At 40.9% G+C, this 23,271-nt stretch overlaps 1 protein-coding gene and 1 long non-coding RNA gene across 3 annotated transcripts in view; both read left to right on the top strand.

Annotated features, from left to right (window-relative positions):
* The window catches only part of UPF3B (UPF3B regulator of nonsense mediated mRNA decay), a 20,772-nt gene extending 1,980 nt beyond the window's left edge, over nt 1–18,792 (top strand). The window contains exons 3-11 of one of the 2 annotated variants that reach the window (XM_032258380.1): nt 184–290; nt 7,450–7,548; nt 9,867–9,977; nt 11,654–11,697; nt 12,178–12,360; nt 12,760–12,798; nt 15,057–15,217; nt 15,533–15,827; nt 17,789–18,792. In XM_032258380.1, coding sequence (XP_032114271.1) covers nt 184–290; nt 7,450–7,548; nt 9,867–9,977; nt 11,654–11,697; nt 12,178–12,360; nt 12,760–12,798; nt 15,057–15,217; nt 15,533–15,827; nt 17,789–17,938 — 1,189 coding nt within the window. In that variant the 3' untranslated portion in view covers nt 17,939–18,792. The remainder of the gene's footprint in view (nt 1–183; nt 291–7,449; nt 7,549–9,866; nt 9,978–11,653; nt 11,698–12,177; nt 12,361–12,759; nt 12,799–15,056; nt 15,218–15,532; nt 15,828–17,788) is intronic. The other variant, XM_032258381.1, reaches the window with a different exon arrangement.
* Nucleotides 18,793–21,612: 2,820 nt separating this feature from the next.
* LOC116536618 overlaps nt 21,613–23,271 on the top strand; it is a 1,804-nt gene continuing 145 nt past the window's right edge. Inside the window, exon 1 of the long non-coding RNA XR_004262726.1 lies at nt 21,613–22,933. This is a non-coding gene — a long non-coding RNA (uncharacterized LOC116536618). The remainder of the gene's footprint in view (nt 22,934–23,271) is intronic.

Raw genomic sequence — 23,271 nt, 5'->3', positions numbered from 1 at the left:
AAAAAAAAAAAAAAAAAAAAAAAAAAAAAAAAAGAGGAAAGGGGTAAATGAAAAAAGGTTTCTTCCATTCTTTTTATCCTACTGTTTTTCATTTGATTTTTGAGCTTGTCTTTAATATATGCATACTTGTAATTGGGCCAGATACCTGCAAGTACATTTACATAATTGCTTTCCTTTCTGCAGTCTGTATCCTCATATGTATGCCAGAGCATACATCAACTTTAAAAACCAAGAGGACATTATTTTGTTCAGGGATCGCTTTGATGGTTATGTATTCCTTGACAATAAAGGTGAGTGCTAGTAACTGAAGTAAAAAGGGAGTTTCTTTGGCATTTGGATGTTTAAGACAGTATGTGCATTGTGTTGTTTCCTGGGGGATAAAATGTGCAACATTTAAATAGTGTTACACATTCCATAAGCTTATTGCAGTGTTATAAATAGACATGTTACTTTGTTACCTTTCACAGCCCTCAGTTATTTTTATTAACCTACTACTTTTTTTTTTTTTGTTTTTTTTTTTTTTTTTGAGAGGAGTTTCCCTCTTGTTGCCCAGGCCGGAGTGCAATGGCGCAATCTCGGCTCACCACAATCTCCACCTCCTGGGTTCAAGTGATTCTCCTGTCTCAGCCTCCTGAGTAGCTGGGACTACAGGCATGTGCCACTACGCTTGGCTAATTTTGTATTTTTAGTAGAGATGGGGTTTCTCCATGTTGATCAGGCTGATCTTGAACTCCCAACCTAAGGTGATGTGCCCACCTTGGCCTCCCAAAATGTTGGGATTACAGACATGAGCCACTGTGCCTGGCCATAACCTACTATTTCTTTAGTTTGATCGACTGAGTGAAATTGCCACTGTTTTCTCCTCATGTGACAGATTTTTTTGCCCTGGCTTAAACCTGCTGTTTTGAGTATAGAGTTTCAGCCACAGTACTGATAAGTGACTGTTAAACTTGTTTGATAAGTGTTAAATATTTACTTCATAGTTTGCTTCAAGGACAAACATTTGCTTAATTCAGATCCATTAAGCCAACAGTTCCCAGTTGAGATACTGTTTAACATTCTCACAAAGTTGTATGTAAAACATGAAACTTGATATATCTCTTAATTTGTTTTTTGGTTTTTTTTTGGTTTTATGGTTTTTTTTGAGATGGAGTTTCGCTCTTGTTGTCCAGGCTGGAGTGCAATGGCTCGATCTTGCAGCACTGCAACCTCTGCCTCCTGAGTTCAAGCAATTCTCCTGCCTCAGCCTCCCACATAGCTGGGATTACAGGCATGCGCTACCACGCCCAGCTAATTTTGTGTTTTTAGTAGAGACGGGGTTTCACCATGTTGGTCAGGCTGGTCTTAAACTTCCAACCTCAGGTGATCTGCCCGCCTCAACCTCCCAAAGTGCTGGGATTACAGGCATGAGCCCCCTCGCCCGGCCCTCAATATATCTCTTACTTTACATCCAGGAAGGTCCGGTCTATAGGGAAGACATATTTCTTCTTTAACACTCTATTATCTGCTACTTACAACATTTAGCCAGAAGATGTCTAAACTGCCATTTGCCACTTTTCTTTGGTTTGCAGTTATACGTAAATAGTGTGTCACCTTGCTTAATTTTGGTTTCTTTCAATATTATTTCAAAGTTTGTAAAAATTAAATCTTTGTCAGGGACTATGCCAGTAAAAATTGAAGGATTGCCACTGTTTGTCCAACTTTTATTAATCTCCCCAAGCCAGCTATTTTTCCACTCCAACTATTTTATTCCAGTAGATATTTAAATAACTAAATTCTAGTTACTTAGCCTGGAAATGTGAGTTGTATTTAATTTTTTCCTTTTTAAAAATCTCTTACACGTAAGTGATGAATCTTGTCAATTTATTGTTTATTTCTTGAGTTGGGCTCCACCCAGGCTGGAGCGTAGTGGTGCAGTTGTAGCCCACCGCAGCCAGGAATTCCTGGGCAGAAGCAACCCTCCCACCTCAGCCTCATGAGTAGCTGGGACTACAGACACGTGTCACCGTGGCTGGCTAATCTTCCTTAAATATTTTCTTTTTTTTTTTATTTTTTAAGACAGAGTTTTGCTCTTGTTGCCCAGGCTGGAGTGCAATGGTGCGATCTTGGCTCACTGTAACCTCTGCTTTCTGGGTTCCAGTGATTCTCCTGCCTCAGCCTCCTGAGTAGCTGGGATTACAGGCATGCACCACCACGCCCAGCTAATTTTGTATTTTTAGTAGACACGAGGTTTCTTCATGTTGGTCAGGCTGGTCTCAAACTCCCGACCTCAGGTGATCCGCCTGCCTCAGTCTCCCAAAGTGATGAGATCACAGGCGTGAGCCACCACATCCGGCCTTTTCCTTGAATTTTTTTATAGAGATGGGGTCTCGCCATGTTGCCCAGGCTGGTCTTGAACTCCTGGGCTCAAGTGATCCTCCCACCTCAGCCTCCCAAAGTGCTGGGATTACAGGTGTGAGCCACCATATCCAGCCCAACACCACTTATTGAAGAGACTATCCTTTTCCCATTGTGGTTTTGTTTTGTTTTGTTTTTTTATCTCAGAGATGAGGTCTGCTTATTGCTTATGTTGCCCAAGCTGGGCTTTGTTGTGTTTTTAACATCTTGTTCATCTAGGCTTACAGTCACACTTTATGTCCTCATCACTTGATGCTTAGACAACCACTGTCTCTAAACTTACAGGATTTTTCATTTTTTCCATTTCTATATAATTTCAGTCTATTATATTGCCATGAAATTAATCTTCTTGAAAATAATGATTTAAATTAACAGTCCAAATGCTTTAACCTGGTAGTCAGGGTCCTCCATATTCTGGCCTCACTTCTGTTTCTTCAGCCTGTCTTCCACAATTTCCCTCTGTTTCCTGGTTTATCTGTTCCTTCTCAAATATATCAGTTTTGTTTTTTTGTTTTCTCCCTTTTTTTTTCTTGAGACAGAGTCTTACTCTGTTGCCCAGGCTGGAGTGCAGTGGCACAATCTTGGCTCATTGCAACCTCTGCCTCCTGGGTTCAAGCAATTCTCGTGCCTCAGCCTCCCGACTTAGCTAGCATTACAGATGTGCACTACCACACCGACCTAATTTTTGTACTTTTAGTAAAGATGGGTTTCGCCGTGTTGGCCAGGCTGGTCTGGAACTCCTGGCCTCAAGCAGTCCATCTGCCTCAGCCTCCCAAAGTGCTGGGATTACAGCTGTGAGCCACCATGCCTGGCTCACAGTTTTGAAGCTGTGAGCTTCAAAATGTATCACAGTTTTGAAGCTGATCTGATTCTGTACTCACTGGGATTCCCAACATCATTTTTCCTCCATGACTGCTTTGCAATGCCTTCTGGTCAATTCTAGTTATTTTTTTCTGTCTTATGTCCACATGCTGATGATTTAAGGATAGGATACCTTTTTTTTTTTTTTTTTTAAAGACAGGGTTTCAGCATGTTGACCAGGCTGGTCCTGAACTTCCGACCTCAGGTGATCTGCCCGCCTTGGCCTCCCAAAGTGCAGAGATTAAAGGCGTGAGCCACCATGCCCGGCCAGGATACCTTGTTTTTGACATTGTTCTGTGGCAGGGTGCATGTTAATTTTATTCCCATTAGTCACTTGGGGTTTTTTCATTGAAATATAACTCATCTATAATAAAATTCATCTCTTAAAATGTACAGTTCAGTGGTTTCTGGTATATTCACAAAGTAATACAACCATCAGCACTAATTCCAGAATGTTTTCATCCCTCCAAAAAGAAACCCATATGTATTAGTAGTTACCTCCCACTATTCTCTCCCTCCAGCCCCTGGCAACCACTAATCCACTCTAGGTTTCTGTGATTTCCCTCCCTTTCATATACATATAATCATACAATATGTGGTCTTTTCTGCCTGGCTTCTTTTACTTGGCTTTATGTTTTCAAGGTCCATCTGTGTTATAACATATACCATTACCTCATTCCTTTTGCATTTTTAAAATTTGTAAAATACAACATAAAATTTGCCATCTTAACCATTTTAAGTGTACAGTTCAATAAGGTATATTCTGGCCAGGCGCCGTGGCTCACGCCTGTATTCCTAGCACTTTGGGAGGCCGAGGCGGGCGGATCACGAGGTCAGGAGATCGAGACCATCCCGACCAACATGGTGAAACTCCATCTCTACTAAAAATACAAAAAAAATTAGCCAGGCATGGTGGTGCATGCCTATAATCCCAGCTATTTGGGAGGCTGAGGCAAGAGAATCACTTGAACCAGGGAGTCAGAGGCTGCAGTGAGCCAAGAATGCACCCCCTGCACTCCAGCCTGGATGACAGAGCGAGACTCCGTCTCAAAAAAAAAAAAAAGTATATTCACGCTGTTATGCAGCAGTCTTGAGAACCTTTTCATCTTGCAAAACTGAAACTCTACCCATTAAGCAACTTATTTCCCTCTCTCCAGCTCCTGACAGCCACTATTATACCTTTTGTCTTTATGAGTTTGACTACTCTAGGTACCATACATAGGTGGACTCATACAGTGTCTCTCTGGCTTATTTCATTTAGCATAATATCCTCAAGGTGTATTCATGTAGCATGTGTCAGAATTTCTGTCGCTGTTTTTTTTTTTGTTTTGTTTTGTTTTGTTTTTTTGAGACAGTGTCGCTTTGTTGCCCAGACTGAAGCGCAGTGACTCCATCTTGGCTCACTGCAACCTCCGCCTCCCAAGTAGCTGGGATTAAGGCGCCGGCCACCATGCCTGGCTTTTTTGTATTTTTAGTAGAGACAGGGTTTCACCATGTTGGCCAGGCTGGTTTCAGACTCCTGACCTCAAGTGATCCGTCCACCTCAGTCTCCCAAAGTGCTAGGATTACAGGCGTGATCCACCTCACCCAGCCTCATTTTTAAGACTAATATTCCTTTTTATGTATATACCACATTTTGTATATCCATTCATCTGTCAAGGGGTATTTGGGTTGCTTCCACTCTTGGCTATTGTGAACATTGCTATGAACACAGATGTGCAAATATATGTTCGAGTCCCTGCTGTTATTTCTTTTGGATATATACCAGGAAGTGGAATTTCTGGGGTCATTTGGTAATTCTATTTTTATTTATTTATTTTGAGACGGAGTCTCTCCCTGTCGCACGGGCTGGAATGCAGTGGCACAATCTGAGCTCACTGCAACCTCCACCTCCCGGGTACAAGGGATTCTCCTGCCTCAGCCTTTAGAGTAGGTGGGACTACAGGCGTGCACCACCACACCCTGCTAATTTTTTATATTTGTGGTAGAGACGAGGTTTCACCATGTTGGCCAGGCTGGTCGAACTCCTGACCTCAGGTGATCTGCCTGCCTTAGCCTCCCAAAGTGCTGGGATTACAGGTGTGAGCCACTGTACCCCACTGGTAATTACTTTTTTTTTTTTTTTTTGAGATTGAATTTTGATCTTGTTGCCCAGGCTGGAGTGCAATGGCACGATCTTGGCTCACTACAACCTCCACCTCCCAGGTTCAAGCAATTCTCTTGCCTCAGCCTCCAGAGTAGCTGGGATTACAGGTGCCCACCACCATGCCCAGCTGATTTTTTTTTTCTTTTAACCACTAGACCACCAGGGATGACTTTTGTATTTTTAATAGAGATGGGTTTCACCATGTTGGTCAGGCTGTCCCAGTAATTCTATTTTTAATGATTTGTGGAACTGCCATACTGTTTTCCATGGCAGCTGCATCATTTTACATTCCCACGAATACATGAGTGTTCCAGTTTCTCTGCATCATTGCCAACACTCGTTATTTTCTGCTTTTTTTATAGTAGTCCTCCTAATGGGCATGAGATGATACCTCGTTGTGGTCTTGATTTGTGTTTCCCTAATGACTAGTAATGTTGAACATATTTTCATATGCTTGTTAGCCATTTGCATATTATTTTTGAATAAATGTCTATTCAAATCTTTTGACCATTTTTTAAATTGGGTTATTTGGTTTTTTGTTGTTGAGTTATAGGAGTTCTTTATATATTCTAGATGTTACCCTTTATCAGATAATATGATTTGCAAATATTTCTCTCATTTCATGGGTTGCCGTTTCACCCTGTTGATTGTGTCTTTTGATGCACAGAAGTTTTTAATTTTGATGTAGTCCAACTTATCTATTTTTTACTTTTTTTTAAATAAGAGATATACTTTATCTTTTTGTTTTATTGTGGTAAGAACACTTAACATGAAATCTACCCTTTGTATTTTTACTTCTGTTGCCTGTTCTTTTGGTGTCCTGGTGTATTTTTTTTAATTTTTAACAAATTTTTCCCCAGCTTTATTGAGCTATAATTGACAAATAAAATAATATATATTTACATTTTACTATGTGATAATTGTTTTTTCTTTTTTTACCAGGCTGGAGTGCAGTGGCACAATCTTGGCTTACTGCAACCTCTGCCTCCTGGGTTCAAGCAATTCTCCTGCCTCAGTCTCCCAAGCAGCTGGGATTACAGGCGTGCACCACCATGCCTGGCTAATTTTTGTAATTTTATTTATTTTCATTTATTTATTTATTTTTTTGAGACAGAGTCTCACTCTGTTTCCCAGGCTGAAGTGCAGTGGCGCAATCTCAGTTCACTGTAATTTCTGCCTCCCGGGTTCCAAGTGATTCTCATGTCTCAGCCTCCTGAGTAGCTGGGATTACAGGCGAATGCCACCATGCCTGGCCTAATTTTTGTAGTTTTTGTAGAGACCGGTTTCACTATGTTGGTCAGGCTGGTCTCAAACTCTTGACCTCAAGCAATCCTCCCGCCTTGGCCTCCCAAAGTGCTAAGATTGTAGGCATGAGCCACTGTACCCAGCAATGTGATAATTCTGTATACATAAAAATTGTGAAATGATTACCACAATTAAGTTAATTAATATATCACCTCATATAACACATTACCTCACATAGTTACACTTTTTAAAAATAACAGCTTTATTGCGATATAATTCACATGCCTGAAATAAAGTATACGGTTCAATGACTTTTAGTATACTCGTTGACTTGTGAGCCTATCACCACTATCTAAATTTAGAACATGTTCATCACCCCTAAGGGAGACCCCACCTATTAGTTGTCACTCCTCATTTTTCTCTCCACTTCCACCCCAAACTCCAGGCAGCTACTAATCTATGTTCTGTCTCTATAGATTTGCCTATTTTAGAGATTTCTGACCTTTTACATGAGAATTAGTTTGTAGGGTCTTTCTCACATTAAAATATCACATTTTAAAAGTTGAATTTAAATGAATGTTTTACTTCCCTGCCGTATTGTTTCACTATGTTATCAGTGATTTTGTGGCTTCTTTTATAGTGTGTTGATTATGGTTGTGCCAGTGTGCTTTATGCCTTTGGGAGACCCTCTTCAGATGACTGTCATCAAAGGAATCCTAGAAAGCAATGGTTTGATTCCCTTATATATACTTTTGACATTTTCTTTGTTTTAGCAAGTGTGGTATTTTTTTTCTAAACAGGTCAGGAATATCCTGCTATAGTAGAATTTGCACCTTTTCAAAAAGCTGCAAAAAAGAAGACTAAGAAAAGAGATACCAAAGTCGGGACTATCGATGATGGTACAGTATAGTTCTAATTATATAATGCTATTGCCGTGGGGTTTTTTAAAAAAATATCTTTGGCCGGGTGTGGTGGCTCACACCTGTAATCCCAGCACTTTGGGAGGCCGAGGCAGGCAGATCACCTGAGGTCAAGAGTTCTAGACCAGCCTGGCTAACTGGTGAAACCCCGTGTCTATTAAAAATATAAAAAAATTAGGCCGGGCATGGTGGCTCACGCCTGTAATCTAAGCACTTTGGAGGCCAAGACAGGCGGATCACCTGAGGTCAGGAGTTCAAGACCAGCCTGACCAACATGGTGAAAGAAAGAAAAATTAGCATGGCTTGGTGGTGCACGCCTGTAGTCCCAGCTACTTGGGAGGCTGAGGCAGGAGAATTGCTTTAACTTGGGAGGCGGGGAAGTTGCAGTGAGCTGAGACTGCACCATTGCCCTCCAGCAATGACAAAGCAAGACTCCATCTCAAAAAAGAAAAAAAAAAGTTTGAGAGCTAATTAGACCCCAATATTTTAAATTAGAAAATATACAAAATAAAGTAAATGAGAAATGTTACTTGCCAGTGGAAGCTTTGTTTAATTGTTAGAATAGAGGGGGGTTTCTTGCAGAGAATTTCTGCTCTCTTTGGCCAGGGCATTTCATTCTTCATCCATTGAACAATATAATGTTGATTTTTTATTTTTATTTTTTTGACGGAGTCTCTGTCGTCCAGGATGGAATGCAGTGGTGTGATTTCAGTTCTCTGCAAGCTCCACCTCCTGGGTTCAAACAGTTCTCTGCTTCAGCCTCCTGAGTAATTGGGATTACAGGTGTCCGCCACCGTGCCCAGCTAATTTTGTATTTTTAGCAGAGATGGGGTTTGTCCATGTTGGCCAGGCTGGTCTTAAACTCCTGATCTTGTGATCCACCCACCTCGACCTCCCAAAGTGCTAGGATTACAGGCATGAGCCACCATGCCCGGCCGTGTTGGCTATTGAGTAGCAAATCATCATAGGTTTATTGATTAGAAAATAGTGGAAAAAATCAGTTTTTAGTTTAACAGCTGCTTCTTGAAGGCTCACCATATTTATGATTATTTATTTGACTTTTGGTTTCCATTATATTTATAAAGAGGAAGGTTTGAACTGTCATGGGAAAATTTCCATACCCAGGTAACTTTATATAAAGTAGCTGAAGTCATCACTCCTATTTTCTGGTCTTTGAATATATAGTTAGCTACACACATAGTAATTAGGTTGAACAGAAATAGAAGAACTATGGCTAGGCGTGGTGGCTCACACCTGTAATCCCAACACTTTGGGAGGCCCAGGCGGGTGGATCAGCTGAGGTCAGGAGTTCAAGACCAGCCTGGCCAACATGGTGAAACCCCGTCTCTACTAAAAATACAAAAATTACCCGGGCGTGGTGGTGGGCATCTGTAATCCCAGCTGCTTGGGATGCTGAGGCAGGAGAATCACTTGAACCCACAAGGTGAAAGTTGCAGTGAGCCGAGACTGTGCCACTGCACTCCAGCCTGGGCAACAATGGTAAAACTCCATCTCAAAAAAAAAAAAAAAAAAAAAAAAAAAAAAAACAACCAAGAAAGAAAGAAATACAAGAACTGAAAAACCAAAATAATTGCCATTTAAGGTACAGTGGCTTCAGATTCTGAGACCTCTGTAATGTTATCTTAGATAGCTGTTACACAACTCTTTGTATTGGATTAGGACTTAGGCCCATATTTTATATCAGATTGACACTTTAGAATCATCTAGTTTTATTTCCATCATTTGTTACTATTACAGGTATTTTATAAAGAAAACACAGTAAAGACTCAATAACACTTAGCTGTGATATTGATTTTATCACAGATTTAGATCGGGAAGACTTGATCATGTGACACATAGAAATAAGCAATATAGTGACTCAGATGTGTCATCCTTTCTGATGTCAGAGGTCTAGGAGAGAACTATAGGAATTACCATCACATCTAGTGCCACATGTAGGACTTTTCCCTAATTTATCTTTTTGGAACACCTGACTTAGTTTAGTAGGACAGTAACTTTTAGAAGCAAACTATGTAATAACCCTAGTGGTTCAATGCATGTTGTCTCATTTTTCCTGACCTCCATGTCATACCAGATTCCCATAGTGAGTATCAGTAATAGGAGTTCTGAGAGCAAGTGACCAGTTAAGCTCTAAATAGTCTACCTCGTGGGTATGGTTTGGGTTTTTAATCTTCCATGAAGGAGAAAATTATCTTCTTTGATAATTAAGTATCCTAGATAATGTCTCCTTTTTTGTTTAAAGTCTATATTTTCTGTTTCCTTAAATAATTATTTAGATCCAGAATATAGAAAGTTTTTGGAAAGTTATGCCACAGATAATGAGAAAATGACATCTACTCCAGAGACACTGCTAGAGGAAATAGAAGCAAAAAATAGAGAATTAATAGGTAAGTGGGCAAAAAGAATTAGAGTAACAGCCTTTTCATCACAGTACCTAAGTCTGTCTCCTACCTCTATCAGTTGCTAGCTGTGTGACTTTGGGGAAATCACTAGCTTCTCTGAGACTGTTATTGTAAAATGCAGATGGTAATACCTGCCTCACAGGATTATGAGAATGCATTAATAAGGTGGGAAAAATTCTTCGACCTATTTAGTGTCACACAAATGTAATGTAAATACAAAAAGTGCAATGACTGGTAAGGAACGTTTAGATATTGGTTAGCCTTTGAAGGTCAATTGGTGTTTCCTAGTAAGAAGTTCATATTCCTAAAAAAATTTTGACCTGAAAATACCAATAAATGGAATTAGTTACTGCAAAATTGAAAACTACTTGAGGAATTCTAGCTTGGATGTTCATTCTCAGTAGGAGGCTGTCACTACTGTATCAGTAGCTCTAAACATGAGCATAATCTTTGACCCAGGATTTCCACTCGGGAATTTATCCTAAGGAATATGTGTTTTTGTTTTTTTGCTTTCTCTCTTTCCGTGTGTGTGTGTGTGTGTGTGAGAGAGAGAGATAGAGTCTTGCTCTGTCACCCAGACTGGAGTGCAGTGGCACAATCTTGGCTCACTGCAACCTCTGCCTCCAGGGTTTAGGAGATTCTGCTGCAGCTTCCTGAGTAGCTGGAATTACAGGTGCCTGCCACCATGCCCAGCTAATTTTGTATTTTTAGTAGAGCTGCGGTTTCACCCTGTTGGCCATGCTGGTCTCGAACTCCTGACCTGAAGTGATCCATCCACCTTGGCCTCCCAAAGTGTTGGGGTTACAGGCATGAGCCACTGTGCCGGTCAGGTATATATGTTTTAAAAGATGGCTATAAGGCTACTAGTTTATTCAGAATGTGAAAATGAAAAATATTCTTTGAAAACTTGACTTTTTTTTTTTTTCTTTTATGAGACGGAGTCTTGTTCTGTTGCCCAGGCTGGAGTGCAGTGGCACAATCTCGGCTCACTGCAACGTTTGCTTTCCAGGTTCAAATGATTCTCCTGCCTCAGCCTCCCCAGTAGCTGGGACTACAGGCATGCACCACCATGCCCAGCTAATTTTTGTATTTTTAGTAGAGGTGGGGTTTCACCATGCTGGCCAGGCTGGTCTTGAACTCCTGACCTTGTGATCCCCCCGCCTCAACCTCCCAAAGTGCTGGAATTACAGGTGTGAGCCACTGCGCCGGCCCAAAACTTGACTTTTATTAATAGATGCATAGTATAAGCCCATTTCTGGTAACTTTCTTAGAATGAATTCCTGGAAGTGGAATTATGGGGTCAAAAGAATTTGATATTTTTAGCCCCTTCCCCCAGCTTCTTCCAGTTGAATGAGTTTACACTCCTATCAATAAAATAAGAGAATGTCCTAAGTACTTAATTCTCACCAATTGGGAATGACTCTTTTAAGAAATTATTTTGTTGTCTTAATTTGAATTCCTTCACTTTTTAAAAGGTATTTTAATCCTGTATTGTTGAAATCGAGTACTGTAGAACTTCTTTCTGATAATACAGTTGTGATCTTTTGGCGTAAGGGCTGTATACGTTTTCCCACCTTGGGTGGGTGGCAGGGAATGTCAGAAAATGGAATCCTTTCTAGGGGTTGATAAGTATTATTAATAATCTGTTTACATTTATGTAGCTAAAAAGACAACCCCACTTTTGAGCTTCCTGAAAAACAAGCAGGTAAATCTTTTGTCTTTATAGTTCTCTCAATACTTTAATTTCATTACTTTGCATTCTATAAACACTTTAAGAGCAGTGGGTTTCTGGAGGAGAAATAGCTGCTTTTTCCACCATTACTCTTTAAGGATTTTCCTTGTTGGTCTCACTTTCTGGCCCTCTCCTTCACTCTGGTTATTGGTCCTGGAGTTCACTCTACAAACCTGGAACATTCTTAGGTTGTCCCAGAGACACTCTTTTGATATTCTGAAAGCCTCTGGAGAGATAGCAAGGCAGCAGTGGAAGACTAATATTAGCAGGTCCTGGTCTTCATTGCCTTTCCTTTTCTGGGTGGAGTGGGGGTAAAGAAGTTAAAATGCCACTTTGTAGAAAGTAGGAAGGAAAGATTATTCAGTTTAGTGGGTGCCTACCATGCCTTTGGGATTGATTAGGGTTTTGCTGATGGTTATCTTATTTCAAGGCTTGTGTTGATTTTCTTTCTAGAGAATGAGAGAAGAAAAGAGAGAAGAAAGAAGGAGGAGAGAAATAGAAAGAAAAAGGCAAAGAGAAGAAGAGAGGAGGAAATGGAAAGAAGAGGAGAAACGAAAAAGGAAAGATATAGAAAAGCTAAAGAAGATAGACAGAATTCCAGAAAGGGACAAATTAAAGGATGAACCAAAGATTAAGGTATGAGAATATGAAACTGACTACATGTTGCTGAAAATTGCATGAATCTGTTTCTTTAAATATGCATGTGTCTTGTGTTGGTGTAAATGAATTTTTTGTTTTGTTTTTGTTCTCTTTTGGGGGGAAGTGATCCAATACAAATCTTTCCTGTAATACTAATAGTATTAGTTTTAAAATTTAAGATCATTTAAAAGGATTAAATAGTGCATTATCATTTCTTCAGTACAGATCTGTGCTATTTTTATCATTGAAAATGTTTGATTTTTAGACTGCTGTCCTCTAAATTCATAGTAAATGAGAGCTTAGGGCCGGCTGGCATGATTTATGGGTTTTATTCAGCTTTTCCTTCATAATTGATACATGAAGTTGCCTCATCTGTTTGTTTTCCACTGTCTTCAGGTACACAGGTTTCTGTTACAAGCTGTGAATCAGAAAAATGTAAGGACCAAGTACATGATACAGAGCATCTAGTATCATGTCACACACACAGGTGTTAGCTAATAAGTCCTTTTGGTGGTGGTGGTGGTAGTGTTACTTGTTGAAAACCCCTTCAGATTGACTTGGGTCTTCTTAAAAGCTGAGCTATTTCATTATAAATTTCTGCTTTGAAAGGAAGCCCAGGTGACTTCCTAATGCTCTGCTGTGTACCCAAAAGCTTCAATGACGTATAGCCAGAGGACAACCATGCCTATGTAACTCTTTCTCATCTTCTTATACACCTCTCATAACTGGCTGCCTTTTGGGAGGACCGGGGATAAATACCCTGCATTATGTGCTTTTCCCTCTCACGTGACTCCTATGGTATCTTCCTGCCTATAGGTGGGAATCTATGAGTAGCAGATTTGGATTCATGCATTCCATGTGGGAAGAAGAAAACCTGTAGAAAGATCCCAACCTTGCCGCTTCCTTTCTGAGGGCATGGTTTGGGCAGACCTTGTTTCAGCATATTTTCTGGGTGGTAAAAAAAAAAAAGTAAAAAAAAGTCTCACTGAGAGGTTGGCAGGGTTTCCCTCTTTTATTTCCTGAAAACTCAGCCGTTTAGGTAGCAAAGGTTCCCTAAGTCTCTATGGGACTCATTATTGGTGACGAAGGGGTTGGGGGAGGATGGAGTTTCTCATCTTAATTCTTTCCAGCAATCTCTCTGTCTGCTATGCCACAAGTGACTTGACTTGCTATTCCTAACAATCAGCAAGGCAGAAGGTAGAGCCAGCCATGCTAGAGACATTCATTAACATTCCTATTAGAGTAATGAACACCTTGGCTTCTAATAAGGATGCTCATTGGAGAAATAAGAGCACTTCAATGAAACCTGCACATGGTATCCTCACTTTACACTGGTGCCTTCTCAGTGTCCATTTTGGACTCACCATTTGCAGTGGCTATCTGTGTGCCAAAATGCTTCATGCTTATGTCTTGTGGTGCTTTACCTTTTGCTTGGTAGTTTACATGATGCCTTCACCCTGAGATGAACCTTGTATGATGCCTTCACTCTGACACTTGAAATTCTTCTATTTTGCCTAAGAATCTCTCTGATTATCCAACACTTGGAGATATTCTCGAGAGGTTTGTAGCAGTGATGTGAGAAACGATGGCATTTTTGAACATGTGTAAATATATATGGCATTGATACAGAGTTCTCAATCAGTAGAGATTGAGAACTTCACTATTTGTTTGTATAAGGCATTTAGATTTTTAAATCAAATGCCAAATAATTCTTGTTATTCATCTCTAATGACAAGATAATTTTACCATCATAAATATGTTATTCTCAGGCTCAAGGCAAAATTATTGCTGCAATGGATCTCTCCTTTGGTGACCAAGGTATTTGTCATTCCAAATACTACATAAAAAGAGTCCCAACAGAAATCATCTGCCTAGCATTTAAAATTTGTGGGCTATTTCCTATCTAGTTATATCAACATGCTAGTTTGCTATAGAAGCATACTTCGAAGTATGCATTGATTCACTGAAATGTTAACCCATTTAAAGCCAAAGGAGACTGGGCACAGTGGCTCACACCTGTAATCTTAGCACTGTGGGAGGCCGAGGCAGAAGGATGGTGTGAGCCCAGGAGTTTGATACTATCCTGGGCAACATGGTGAGAGCCTATCTCTACAAAAAAAATTTTATTATTTTTTTCTTTTTTTTTTTTTTAAGATGGGGTTTCACCATGATGGCCAGGCTGGTCTTGAACTCCTGACCTCAGGTGATCCACCCATCTTGGCCTCCCAAAGTGCTAGGATTATAGGCGTGAGCCACAGCGCCCACCCAAAAAAAAAAAATTTTAATTAGCCGGATTTGGTCGTGTGCACCTCTGGTCCCAGCTACTCAAGAGGCAGAGGTAGGAGGATCACTTGAGCCGCAGGAGGTTGAGGTTGTGGTGAGCCATGTTTATACCATTGCACTCTAGCATCAGCGACAGAGCGAGACCCTGCCTCAAAAGCCAAAGGAGTCTTGATCCCATTGCCACAAAGTGATTAAACCACTTCATTCGAGTGGATAACACTTTAATAGCATCCTTTTAGTAAATTACTACTCTTGTGCACTAGTTGTTCACCTGAAAGTTTAAGAGTACCTGCAGAGATGGGGGGCGTTGTCTAGTCTAAATTTTAAGTATTTGGTATACTGGGTTTTTAATAGAATCCGAAGATAGTGTCCCAGCCTTCAAAATAAAAATAAACATTTTCTCTTTAAAGCTGCTCAAGAAGCCAGAAAAAGGAGATGAAAAAGAGTTGGACAAAAGAGAAAAAGCCAAGAAATTGGACAAAGAGAATCTCAGTGATGAAAGAGCCAGTGGGCAAAGTTGTACATTGCCCAAGCGTTCTGATAGCGAATTTAAAGATGAAAAACCAAAGAGGTCAGTAGTGAAGGACTCTTTGTTATGTTTGATTTCTACATGCCAGTTTTGCTGCTGTGTCCTGGACATGTACCTGAATTAAGATAAGCTGTTTTATGCAGAGCAGGGGGACGAGGAGGAACAGTTTCAGATATATTATTGTATCTTAATCTGGGTGAATGGTTTTGGGGTTTTGTTCCTTTTTAAAACACTAGTATTTTTCACTCTGCTCTAAAAGTGCAACCTTATTGCAGGGGCCAAATCAGAATCACAGTGTTCCTGCATTTTTGATTACAAGATCTTTCAGGGTCTGTCTCAGATTTGTTTTTCTTGCAGACCTGAAGATGAGAGCAGCAGAGACTACAGGGAGAGGGAACGGGATTATGAACGAGATCAGGAGCGCATACTTCGAGAAAGAGAGAGGCTGAAGCGGCAAGAAGAAGAACGCCGTAGGCAGAAGGAACGCTATGAGAAAGAGAAGACTTTTAAGAGAAAGGAAGAAGAAATGAAAAAGGAGAAAGAAACACTTCGGGATAAAGGAAAGAAGGCTGAAAGTACAGAATCAATAGGAAGCTCAGAAAAAACTGAAAAGAAAGAAGAAGTGGTCAAGAGAGATCGCATAAGAAACAAGGTGCTGCTTGTCATTAAACTTGTTTATGAGAGGTTTTTTTTCCCCTTTTCCTGCAAGTGTAAAGGAAAGGGCTAGCTCACTGTTTATTATAGAATTTTTAAAGGGGAACTTTAATAATCTGCAACTTTTTTTCAGTCTTGTCTGGGCTTTTATTAACTTACTATAGAAATTTTTGAGGCCAGGCGCGGTGGCTCACGCCTGTAATCCTAGCATTTGGGAGGCCAAGGTGGGTGGATCACCTCAGGTCAGGAGTTCAAGACCAGCCTGGCCATCATGGTGAAACCCCATCTTAAAAAAAAAAAAATAGAAATTTTAAAGATATACAAAAGTAGAACAGAGAATAGTATGATGTGCCAGGCGCAGTGGCTCACACGTGTAATCCTAGCACTTTAGGAGGCAGAGGTGGGTGGATTGCTAGAGCCTAGGAGTTTGAGACCTGTTTTCCCAACATGGTGAAACCCTGTCTCTGCTAAAAATACAAAAATTAGCTGGGCATGGTGGCACACACCTGTAATCTCAGCTACTCGGGAGGTTGAGGCAGGAGAATCACTTGAACCTGGGAGGTGGAGGTTGCGGTGAGCCAAGATCACGCCATTGCATTTCAGCCTGGGTAACAGAGCGAGACTCAGTCTCAAAAAAAAAAAAAAAAAAAAGAATATTTTGATGAATCCTCTGTACCCATCACCCAGCTTTAAAAATTAGCAGCTCATGGCCAATCGTCTTTCTACTCTACCTCATCCCTACCTCTACTGGATTATTTTCAAGCAAACCCTATACATAATTTCTTCCTTAAATACTTCCAGTATTTAAGATAAATACTCCTTATTGATATTACCCTAGTAGCATTTTCACACCAAAAAAAAAAACCTAACAGTAATTCCTTAACATGCTATCTATCTACTCAGTGTTCATATGTTCCCAATTCATTAATTTTTTTTTAAAACAGGACCTATACAAATTCAACAAATTGTACTTGCTTGAAATGTCTTCAATTCTCTTTTGTTTTAATTTATTTTTTGAGACAGAGTCTTGCTATGTCACCCAGGCTGGAGAGCAGTGGCGCAATCTCAGCTTGCTGCAGCCTTGACCTCCTGGGCTTAAGTGATCCCCCACCTCAGCCTCCAGAGTAGCTGGGACTACAGACATGCATCACCACGCCCAGCTAATTTTTAAGTTTTTTTTTGTAGAGATGAGGTCTCCCAGTGTTGCTCAGGCTGTTCTCAAACTTTTGGCCTCAACTGATCCTCCCAAAGTATTGGGAACACAGGTGTGAGCCACTGCACTGGACCAAGTTTTCTTTTAATCTAAACAATTTCCCCTTCTCTTGTTTTCCTAACATTTGTTGCAGAAGCCAATTTGTCTTGTAGAGCTTTTCCTGTTCTGGATTGGCAAATTACATTCCTGTGGTGATATTTAACATGTTCCTCTATCTTCTGTGCTTCCTTTAAAACTGGCACTTACGGCTGGGCATGATGGCTCATGCCTGTAATCCCAACAATTTGGGAAGCCAAGTCAAGAGGATCACTTGAGCCCAAGAGTTGGAGACCAGCCTGGGCAACACAGGGAGGCCCCGTCTATACTAACAATTTAAAAACAGCCCAGTATGGTAGTGCGTGCCTATCATCTCAGCTACTAGGGACCTGAGGTGGGAGGATCACTTAAGTCTGGAATGTCGAGGCTGCAATGACCCATGATTGTGCCACTTGCACTTCAGCCTAGGTGACAGGGTGAGACCCTGTCTCCAAAAAAAAAAGAAAGAAATCTACCCAAGCATATAAAATAATAATTACAAAATAGTTGCTTTTCTTTGGAGATGGAGAGAGGAAGTAGGGAAGTTGTCATTTACCATGCTCTCACGTTTTCGGTCTTAAATGACTTGACTTTATAACTATGACTCTAAAGATCCCATGTAAAAGCTTAGTAGCATTGTGGTAACAGTAACATATTTCATTGTATTTCAGGATCGTCCAGCGATGCAGCTTTACCAACCAGGAGCTCGAAGCCGAAATCGACTCTGTCCCCCTGATGACAGCACCAAGTCTGGTGATTCAGCAGTAGAAAGGAAGCAGGAAAGTGGTATTAGCCATAGAAAAGAAGGAGGAGAGGAGTGATAAGTCCAGATGGCCTTAGGTGTCCTGACTGTCTAGGCCGCCAAAGAGCACACGTTAAGCAATCCAGAAGTGCCTTCAGGGCAAAGGAATAGAGAGAAAGGGGGTCGCTGTGCTGGTGGGGTACACTGCAGAGGAGTTAGTCTTGTTTCAAAGCAGGAATATGATCAGAGGTTCAGAATTGGAAGTACAATTTCATTGCTTTTGCAATTTCTACAAATTACTTTTAAAGTGTCAGAAAAAGGTGATGGCGAGGACATGTATTGCAATTTGCAGGGGGGATATCAAGGACTTCATCACATGTGACACAAGAGAAAAGTAAGAGCTGGTTCTAAATCAAAAGCTGTTGTTCATCCTGAATTGAATTTTCTTAATTTGGGTGGAGCAGAGTCGCTTTGAAGCCTTGTTCCAGTCTAGTTCTGTTTCATTGTTGATGATAACTGTTAACTTTGTGTAGTGTAGAAGCAACAAGCATGTCCTTGTAGTACAAGTACAGGGAAGGATAGATCATACTTTCGTTGATGCAAAAAATTTAAATAGTTAATGTTAATTCTGTATCCAATGTCCTAAAGTTTTAGGATTAGTTTTAGTTTTTTGTTTGTTTACATGAGCTTAGCATAAAGAATATTTTTAAACATCTTGTTTTGTCTTCAGCATCTTTTCTATTAAGAGATAAAATGTAGTCCTTGTTTGATTCTTGACAATTCAGTGTGTGTTTGATCTTAGGTCTCATGATTTGAGTGCATACCGTCTCCAGGAAGGAAACTGCACCAATGTCTATTCGTGTTAAGTAGCAACTTTTAGTCTTAGCTTGTTTTGTTTTGATGTCAATAAATAGTAACAGATTCAAGTATGAAGCTAAGTGTGTTTATTAACTTTACTAAATACCTATGAATTTTGAGAAATTAAATTTTTGACATCTGACATCACTCAGCTTCTGGCGAGACCTAAGAAAGCGTTAAGTCATGGCAGAAGGTGAAGCAGGTGCAGGCATGTCACCCAAAACTTCTCTACAAATAAAATTCTATTAATTTAAACATAAAATAGGCTGGACGCAGTGGCTAACATCTGTAATTCCAGCATTTTGGGAGGCCAAGGTGGGTGGATCACTTGAGGTCAGGAGTTTGAGACCACCCTGGCCAATATAGTGAAACCTCATCTCTACTAAAAATACAAAATTTTCCGAGTGTGGTGGCGGGTGCCTGTAATCCCTGCTACACAGGAGGCTGAGGCATGAGAATTGCTTGAGCCTGGGAGGTGGAGGTTGCAGTGAGTTGAGATCATGCCTCTGCACTCCAGCCTGGGCAACAAAGCAAGACCCCATATCTAAAATAATTTTTAACAATTAGCTGGGGATGGTGGTGTGTACTTGTAGCCCCAGCTACTCAGGAGCCTGAGACTGGAAGATCGCTTCAGTCTGGAAAGTCAAGGCTGCAGTGAGCCATGGTCACACCACTGCACTCCAGTCTTGGTTACAAAGTGAGACCCTGCCTCAAAAAATAATAATAATTTTAAAATAAATACAAACTGTTAGAAACAATATGAAAGCAAGTGTTTGATCAATTTCTGCCTCCTTCAGACACATGTTTGATTTCTTTGGAAATAAAGATTAGATGGAGACAACTCAAACCCTGGCTATCTAAACATTAATTGAGCACCTTCTAGTATGTGTTGGCACTGACACTATGGTAGTGAACACAACGTGGTCGCTTTCTCATAGTGCTTACAGCCATGCGGAGTTAGCTGCTCTGCTGGAGAGAAGTGATGCTAAAGGATGGAGGCAGGAGAAATTGAAAGGGTGAGGGCAGTGGGGGTAGCTACTTCCAGGGCAGTGAAAAAGGATGACTGGGGCATTCGTGAAACTTTAATGCCTTCAAAATCTGGAGGAGCTGAAGCTGGACCACCCTTCACAGCATGCATACACAAGGTAGTCCGGAGACAGTAATTAAGCTTTGATTATAAAATTAAGATCTAACTTTCTGGTATTCACAGATGTTATCTTTAATTCCATAGGGGAAAGGTTAATTAAGGAGGTTTTGTAACCTTTTGTTGGTATAAAGAGTCCTGTATGTTACATGCATTTGAGGCAGGGTTGGGGCAGTCTGCCTAGATTTTTCTTCACTGCCTCTGGGCTGTCGTTTATACCACAAAAGTTTGTTAATACCAGTTCTATCATTTGGGAAATCAAGGTAGCAAAGATGATAGGCTTATACTTGGTGAATTATTGGAAAGTATATGCTGATAGCTACATACATAGGATTAATCATCCTTAGAAATCTCGCAAAAGGCTGGGTACGTTGACTCACGCCTGTAATCCCAGCACTTAGGGAGGCCAAGGTGGGTGGATCACACAAAATCAGGAGTTTGAGACCAGCCTGGCCAACATAGCAAAACCCCGTCTCTACTAAAATTACAAAAATTAGCCAGGCATGGTGGTGGGTACCTGTAATCCCATCAAATTGGGAGGCTGAGGCAGGAGAATCGCTTGAACCTGGAAGGCAGAGATTGCATTGAGCCAAGATTATGCCACTGCAATCCAGCCTGGGCGACAGAGCAAGATTCCATCTCAAAAAAAGAAATGAAATGGGCCAGATGTGTTGTCTCATACAGGTAATCCTAGCATTTGGGAGGCCAAGGCAGGAGGATCACTTAACTTCAGGAGTTTGAGACCAGCCTGGGAAACAGGGAGAACCCATCTCTACTAAAAATTTTAAAACTTAGTCCAGTGTGGGAGAGCGTGTCTGCAATCCCAGCTACTAGGGAGCTGAGTTGGGAGGATCGCCTGTATCTGGAATGTTGAGGCTACAGCTACTTGCATTTCACCCTGGGTGACACAGTGAGACCCTGTAAAAAAAATTTACCAAGGCTTATAAAATAATAATTACAAACTGGTTGCTTTTCTTTGGAGATGGAGAGAGGAAGTGGGCAAGTTGTCATTTACCATGCCCTCATATTTACGATCTTAAATGCCTGGGCTTTAGCATATATTAATAATAACTTATGATTCAGAAAATCCTATGTAAAAGCTTAGTAGCATTGTTGTAACAGTAACATGTTTCATTGTACTTCAGGATTGTCCAGGGATGCGGCTTAACCATCAAGGAGCTCGAAGCCGAAATCAACACTGTCCCCCTGATGACAGCACCAAGTATAGATATTCACCAGTAGAAGAAAAGCAGGAAAGTGGTATTAGCCGTAGAAAAGAAGGAGGAGGTTGGGCACGGTGGCTCATGCCTGTAATCCCAGTACGTTCGGAGGCCGAGGCGGGCAGATCGTTTGAGATCAGGACTTCGAGACCAGCCTGGCCAACATGGTGAAACCCTGTCTGTACTAAAAATACAAAAATCAGCCGTGCATGGTGGCAGGTACCTGTAGTCCCAGCTACTTGGGAGGCTGTGACAGAATAATTGCTTGAACCCAGGAGATGGAGGTTGCAGTGAGCCAAGATGGCACCACTGCACTCCAGCCTGGGCAACAGAGCAAGACTCCATCTCAAAAAAAAAAAGAGGGGTGTGTGATAAGTCCTGATAGCCTTAGGTGTGCTGACTGTGTAGGCAGCCAAAAGTACATGTTAAGCAATCCAAAAATGCCTTCAGGGCAAAAGAATAGAGAGAAAGGGGGTCATTGTGCTGGTGGGGTACACTGCAGAGGAGGAAGTTTGCATCAAAGCAGGAATCTGGTCAGAGGTTCTGAATTGGAAGTACAATTTCATTGCTTTTGCGATTTCTACAAATTAATTTTCGTGTCAGAAAAAGTTGATGGCGAGGACATGCATTGTAACTTGCAGGAGGGAAATGTCAAGTGAGAACTTCATCACGTGTGACACAAGAGAAAAGTAAGAGCTGGTTATAAAATTAAAAGCTGTTGTTCATCCTGAATTGAATTTTTAAAATTTGGGTGGAGCAGAGTCACTTTGAAGCTTTCTTCCAATCTAGTTCTATTGCACTGTTGATGATAACTGTTGACTTTGTGTAGTGTAGAAGCAACAAGCATGTCTTTGTAGTACAAGTACAGGGAAGGATAGAGCACACTTTGTTGATGCAAACATTTATTTTTTATTTCTTCTGTTTTTTTTTTTGAGACAGAGTACTGAATTAACTTCTGGAAGTATTGAAAGGGGATGAACGATATTGGTTTCTGCCTTCACTAGCATACGTTCGTTTTGTCCACCAGGGAAAGATCAGTTCATGGTACACTACTATATTAGGCTGTTGTTGCATTGCTATAAAGAAATACCTGAGACCTGGTACTTTATGAGAAAAGAGGTTTAATTGGTCCACAGTCCTGCAAGCTGTATAAGCATGGCATCTGACATTGCTCAGCTTCTGGGAGGCCTCAGGGAGCTTTTACTCATGGCAGAAGGTGAAGCAGGGGCAGGCATCCCACATCACAGAGTAAGCAAGAGAGTGAGTGTGGGGAGGAGGTACCACACTTCACAACAACCAGATCTGTAAGAACTCGCTATGGAGGGGACAGCACCAAGCCATGAGGGATCCGCCCCATAACCCAAACACCCCACCAGGCCCCACCTCCAACACTGGGGATTATATTTCCATGAGATTTGGCTGGGAACAAGTATCCAAACCACATCAACTATTCTTGTCCTGTAAGAATAAATGTTCAGACAACATCCTTGAGCTTTTTCCTGACTTTCATCCATCCTGCCAGCCCTTTCTAACATGGCATCTGTTTGCCTTTACTTACTAAATCACCACTTTATTTTTGCCCAGCTTTTAGAAATAGCCCAAGAGGCAGGTACAAGAGCCACCAAAAATGATTGAAAGTGAATTATTCTCAACTGAGTGAGAGTCCTAAGGGAAGGGAAAATTTCAAGGAGAATGGCTGACAATGTCCCATGCCACAGAGAGGTTAAGGAAGACAAGAAATGGAAGTGTTCATTGGATTTGGCAATTGTGATTTCATTAGTGAACTAATGAAGCTGATGACCTAAAAGAGACAGAAACCCTGTTACAGTGAGGGGTGAATGGCAGGTAGGAAGTGGATGTAAGGATTTGGAATTCATCTCTTTTTAGGTGGCCAATGAAGTCATGGCCATGGATTCTGTCACTTGGGGGGAAGAGAAAATAAAAGAAGCAGACCTAGGGCCCTGCCTCGAAAAACTAACATTACACAGAGATAAGGAAATGTATCTACAAAGACAGAGAAGGAGTAGCCAGAGAGTAGGAGAAAAACCAGAGGACTCTGGGTTACTTAAAAGTGTTTCAAGGAAGAGGCATCGTCAGCAGGGTTGGATGCCGCTGAATGGTCAAGTATGATACTTGACAAAGGCCATAGCATTCAGTGACTTACAAATCATTGATGACCTAGAATTATGG

Source organism: Sapajus apella, unplaced genomic scaffold (assembly GCF_009761245.1).
Source record: "Sapajus apella isolate SASKATOON/1434 unplaced genomic scaffold, GSC_monkey_1.0 scaffold102, whole genome shotgun sequence".
In the NCBI taxonomy this organism is placed as follows: Eukaryota; Metazoa; Chordata; class Mammalia; order Primates; family Cebidae; genus Sapajus; species Sapajus apella.
This window is presented reverse-complemented; position numbering and strand designations above follow the sequence as displayed.